The sequence below is a fragment of the Ananas comosus genome, linkage group 6, assembly GCF_001540865.1.
Source record: "Ananas comosus cultivar F153 linkage group 6, ASM154086v1, whole genome shotgun sequence".
Classification (NCBI taxonomy): domain Eukaryota; kingdom Viridiplantae; phylum Streptophyta; class Magnoliopsida; order Poales; family Bromeliaceae; genus Ananas; species Ananas comosus.
The window spans coordinates 2921578-2926925 of NC_033626.1; the positions used below are offsets into that span (position 1 = coordinate 2921578).

Below are 5348 nucleotides of genomic sequence, written 5' to 3' on the forward strand. Positions count from 1 at the left end.
GAGCACTCCGGGGGCAAGCCCTGGGGGAAGCGGTTGGCGTCGGCGCAGTAGTTGTAGATCATGTAATTGCGCTGCAGCCAGCGCATCCTGGCGAGGGTGGCGGAGTCGAGCTCCTGGTTGAACCAGCCCCCGCTGCTGGGGGAGGCGTCGGCGCTGAAGTTGCGGTAGGACGCGGTGAAGGGCGCCTGGCTCCAGTCCGTCTTCACGAGCCCGCCCCTCGTGGCCCAGTCGTCGGCGTTCCACAGGCTCGAGTAGATCCTCATCGGCTGCCTCTTCGGGAACGCGATCCCCCGCGACTCCAGGTTCCTGAAGTCCCGGATCGCCACCTCGTCCACCATGAATCTGTATGTTATGAATTGCATGTATTTTATGAAATGAAATGAATTCTTCATCATAAGTAAGTAGTAGTAGTAATTAATTAGTTATATCGATCGATGCAGTTAGCAGCAGTTAGATAGATATGTAACGAACGTATAGCATGATTGTTACAACATACATGACGTGGCGGGGGTTCCAGAGGATGGAGTAGGTGTGGAAGTCCTTGGTGGGGTCGAACCAGAGGCGGAACTGCATCTCCCTGTCGCCCTTGCCCTGCGTGAACACGTTCGTGTGGAGGGTGTAGGGGTCGCCGCTCAGGTTCCCCAGGAACTCGAAGTCGATCTCGTCGTGCGTCGGCCCCTGCGACGACAACTACACAAAGAATACCAACAAATTAATTAATTAATTAAAGATCATCGAAGAGACGATTGATTTATATATAATTAATTAATTAGTTAGTAATAATAGTAAATAGGTAGGTACGTACGTAGTAGGCGGTGACGGTGCCGGCGGAGTTGCCGGGGACGAGCTTGAGCTGCATGTCGATCTTGCCGAAGAGGTACTCCTTCCTGGACTGGAAGCCGGAGCCGGAGCTGCGGTCCAGCGTCAGCGTCAGCAGCTGCCCGTTGTTCGCGATCTTCCCGCGCCCCTCCCCCCACGTCACCTCGAACTCCGAGTAGAAGCTGCTGCCCGCGCCCCACGCCACCCCCATCAGAGAGCAAGCCAAGAGAGCGTAAACAAAAGTAGAGGCCATTACTAGCTAGCTAGGAAAAGTAAGTTAAATAGTTGAGCTGCTGCTGATATATTATTATTATTATTATTACATATATGATCTGCTATATATAGCTCTTGCTGAGAAAAGTATGGAGGGGTAAGATGGTTTATATAGGAGATCGAAATGGGAGGGGGGGAATAGTAGTACTGAAGGGTTTAGCAGCAGCAATAAAGGGTGTGAGTTGGCACCAGGCAGGCGACAGTGGAGCAGGGGCGCGGAGTAATAAAGGATGGTGGGGGGAGGGGAGCGTGGGGGCGTGCCAGGAGCCAAGGACTTCATGCATTGCATCTGTATCAGGACGAGCATGCATGCATTATTGGTGTACCCAAGATAAAAGCTGTTAAACACTCGTACACTAGGGAGATTATTGCCTGCACGGCGCTAGTACCTAGAGTCTATTATAGGTGAAAATTCGATTGTTTTATGTTCAAATAATTGAAACACTTTTTTATATTGAATTAGTGTAGCTAAATGGAGTCATTTTGAATAAATTCTGAGCGTTTGATGCCTACCCAAAAAGAAGATCACTTTTATATATATATATATATATATATATATATATATATATATATAGTACGGCCTATGGAACTTGTAAAAGCACCAAGCATTTGGTGTTTGTAATTTTTACCGTTAGATCTACATATTTGATCATTTTCACCTGTTAATCATATTATAACCGAACCACCCACTCAACCCTAGGGGGTCCAATCATCTAACCGCACATTCCTTAATCCAAGGCTGAAGACTTACAAGCACCATAACTTTTTTTGAGAATAGGTAGCGCGCTACTGCTTCATTCATTGAAGATATGAATTAGGCTACAGAGGTGAGACAACGCAGGGTCTCAGAGAGAGAGAGAGAGGAGAGAGAGAGAGAGGGGGGGAGAGAGAGCAGAAAAAAAAAAAAAGGAACGCAATCATAAAGAGTCCTTCCAAGAATGGATCAGCTGTTTGAGCCTACGCACCACCGAAGCCGGTTCCACCGGTACGTTACGAAATATTAGGTTGTTTCTGGCCTTCCAGATGGTCCACCAGTATGCAGCTAAATCAGCTAGTCCGTTCCTTCTATTTAGTGCACCATACCGTCCCTTCCACCTATCCTAGACAGCATGAACATCATCACCCAGGTCCTCCGGCTGAACGTCGTCGAGTCCCAAGACCATGATAAATTTGATGAATATGTATTGGGTGAACAGATGATCCACCGACTCGTCAAAAACCCCACACAACGCACAAGCCATATCTCCAGTCCATCCTTTCTTGCTGAGATTATCAACCGTAGGTGTTCGTTTCTTGAGAACAAGCCAACAGAACACTTTGATCTTAAGTGGAATTCGAAGTTTCCAAATCAGGTTACCCCGTCCATCTCTCGTGCCCCCGTCATTCAGCATTCGATATGTTGACTGGACTGAGAAAATATCATTGCTGCCCCATCTCCAGCCTATCCTGTCCTCCCCATGCCCCATAGTACAGCTAGTAACTCTCTCTCTGAGCTCCAAAAGGGTGGGGTGCAGGCTCGGTGGTGCTGAACCCTCGTCGCCCTAGATCCTATTCCAATTCCAGTCAACGCTTCCAATACAATCCCTGACCAATATTGGTTTGCAATCCAACTGCGTGTACACCTTCGGAAAGGACGCTTGAAGTGTGGTAGCCCCACACCATCTATCGTGCCAAAAATCGACCAATCTCCCATTACCCAGATTATAGTTACTCCCCAATTTAAAGATACCTTTAGTGGTTAAAACCCCTCTCCACCAATATGAGGGAGGCCTGAATCCTCTTCCCTCCCACAGCGACCTTCTTCTGCGGTAAAATAAGGCCCGGATAATATTACTCCACGACAAATGAGGTGCAATATGAAAACGCCACCACCATTTGACGAGAAGCGCCTTATTCATGACAGCTACATCTAGAATGCCTAGTTCCCCTGTCTTTTTGCTCAGATAAACGTTCTTCCATGCAACCAGGCACCCCTTGCCAGGGTAATTGCTTTGGCCACTCCAGAAAAGTCTCGACGCAATGCTTCAATACGCTTGATCACCCAACTAGGTGCTTTAAACACAGACAGAAAGTAGAGTGGTAGGTTGGTGAGCACCGCATTGACCAGAATGAGCCTACCCCCTCTAGAGAGAAGTTTGGCCTGCCATCCATCAATTCTAAGCTGCAATTTCTGAATAACCCCTCTCCACACCTCCTTTGTGGGCGGTTTAGCTGAGAGAGGGAAGCCCAGATAAGTGGTGGGAAGAGTACCAACCTTGCAATCGAGCAACCGCACAAGTCTTGCAGCTTTGCCCTCAATTCGTCCCAGATAATATAACTCGGATTTTTCTCTGTTAATTTTCAACCCTGACGCCCACTCAAAAAGATTCCACATCAGTCGCAAATTCCTCATGTACCGACCTCTAGCCATGGAGAAAAAGAAAGTATCATCTGCGAACTGTGTAAGCGCAGTTGTACTCTCGTGTGAAGGGCCAATACCCTTGAAGAGGTTGTTTGTGGTTGCCTTATTGGTTAGTCTAGCGAGGCACTCCGCCACCAACAGAAAAAGGAATGGTGAAAGAGGATCCCCTTGTCGTACACCCCTCTTAGTTTTAATCCAGTTAGTCGCCTCTCCGTTGACCAAAATTGCTACTTTAGCGTTGCATACACATTGTTCGATCCATCCACACCATTTCTCCTCGAACCCCCACCATCGGAGAATACTAAAAAAGAAGGGCCAATAAATCCTATCATAAGCCTTTTCAAAATCCACTTTAATACCGACCCCCTCCGTAGCCTCCTTAGTACCCCATCCAATTAATTCCGAAACGATGACATACGCGTCAGTAATGTTCCTCCCTTTTAAGAAAGCAGATTGATAGGGAGATATTAGTTCGTTCATACCAGCTGCAAGTCGATTAGTCAAGACCTTAGAGATGATCTTTTGGAGACCATTAATGAGACTGATAGGGCAATACTCATTTGCACATTTCGCCCCTTCTTTCTTGGGGATTAAGCAGATAAAGGAGTAATCAAGAGGGATAGTAGAAATCGTGCCCTCGTACAACTCCTGGAACACGTTAAACAGGTCCCCTTTAATAGTATCCCAGAAAGTTTGGTAAAATCTTAATGGGAACCCATCAGGTCCCGATGCTTTATCGCTAACCAGCTGAAACACCGCTGCTCTAATTTCGTCACTACTGAATTTTTCCGTTAAACGCCTCCCCATGAGGGCCGAGCCGTTAGAAAGTTACAATATTGTATTTTTAAAAGCGATAGGGAGTCCATTTTATATATTTTATATATATATTACTATTATTATTACATATATTACTAATACTATTTATGTATATATGAGTGGCTTACTTGCTCTTGGAGCACGGATGTTTTCCGTGTTCCAGTCTTGCCGGATGTTGGCTTTCGAATCGTTAATCGGCTCGTTAACTTAATCTGAGTATTTGAAATATTAGGAAAAATAAATTTATATTATTTTTCGAATCATTTGCTTAGTGATCGAAGGGACTCAAAATCATATTTTTATGTTGTAGTGAGCCATTTTGGCAGGTTTACGGGTTTGTAGAATATCCATTATGTGAAATTTTGATAGAAATTTTTTATCTATATCAAACAGATCAATATTTTTTGTATCTATTTTGTCATATTATGCTTTTGTAAGATTTTTATTTTCAGCGTTGTTTTGAGCCCTTCTTCACTAGGCAATAATATACGAACAAATGTTAATTTTTTTATATCGGTACTTCAAATATCTTATTCAGTTTACGGAACGTCGGTTCGTGAAGTGTCGCAACATGAAACGATCTGGAGGGAAGGCTCCGTGTCCAGGCCATTTAGTAGTCATATATAGTATACTTATATATATAATATAATATATATATTATATGTAATATCATGTATTACATATATAATATATATATGTAATTTTACATGTTATTCATATTTATGTTATACAATTGTTCTCCATTATTATGAATATATATGTTTAATTGTTATATCATATTATACATGTATATACTAGTTTGTTCTGTATTAAATATATATACATGTATAGTACATTATATAGTATATATCGGCTAATGGCTTACTATCCTTTATGGGGATTCTGCCATTGTCTTAGTTTTCATTGATGTCGAAGATTCCATCGTGATGAACGTTGAGTTTGTATAGAGTATTGAATATCTGAACTATTTCATATTTTGATAATGCGTTTACTGGTGATCAACGTTATCGTAATCGGATAATTTTGGACGGGCTATCTG

At 43.7% G+C, this 5348-nt stretch overlaps 1 protein-coding gene across 1 annotated transcript in view; it reads right to left on the minus strand.

Annotated features, from left to right (window-relative positions):
• LOC109711627 (probable xyloglucan endotransglucosylase/hydrolase protein 25) overlaps nt 1–1154 on the minus strand; it is a 1298-nt gene extending 144 nt beyond the window's left edge. The window contains exons 1-3 of the mRNA XM_020234770.1: nt 806–1154; nt 497–690; nt 5–342 (exon numbers count right to left, since the gene is read on the minus strand). Coding sequence (XP_020090359.1) covers nt 5–342; nt 497–690; nt 806–1072 — 799 coding nt within the window. The 5' untranslated portion in view covers nt 1073–1154. The remainder of the gene's footprint in view (nt 1–4; nt 343–496; nt 691–805) is intronic.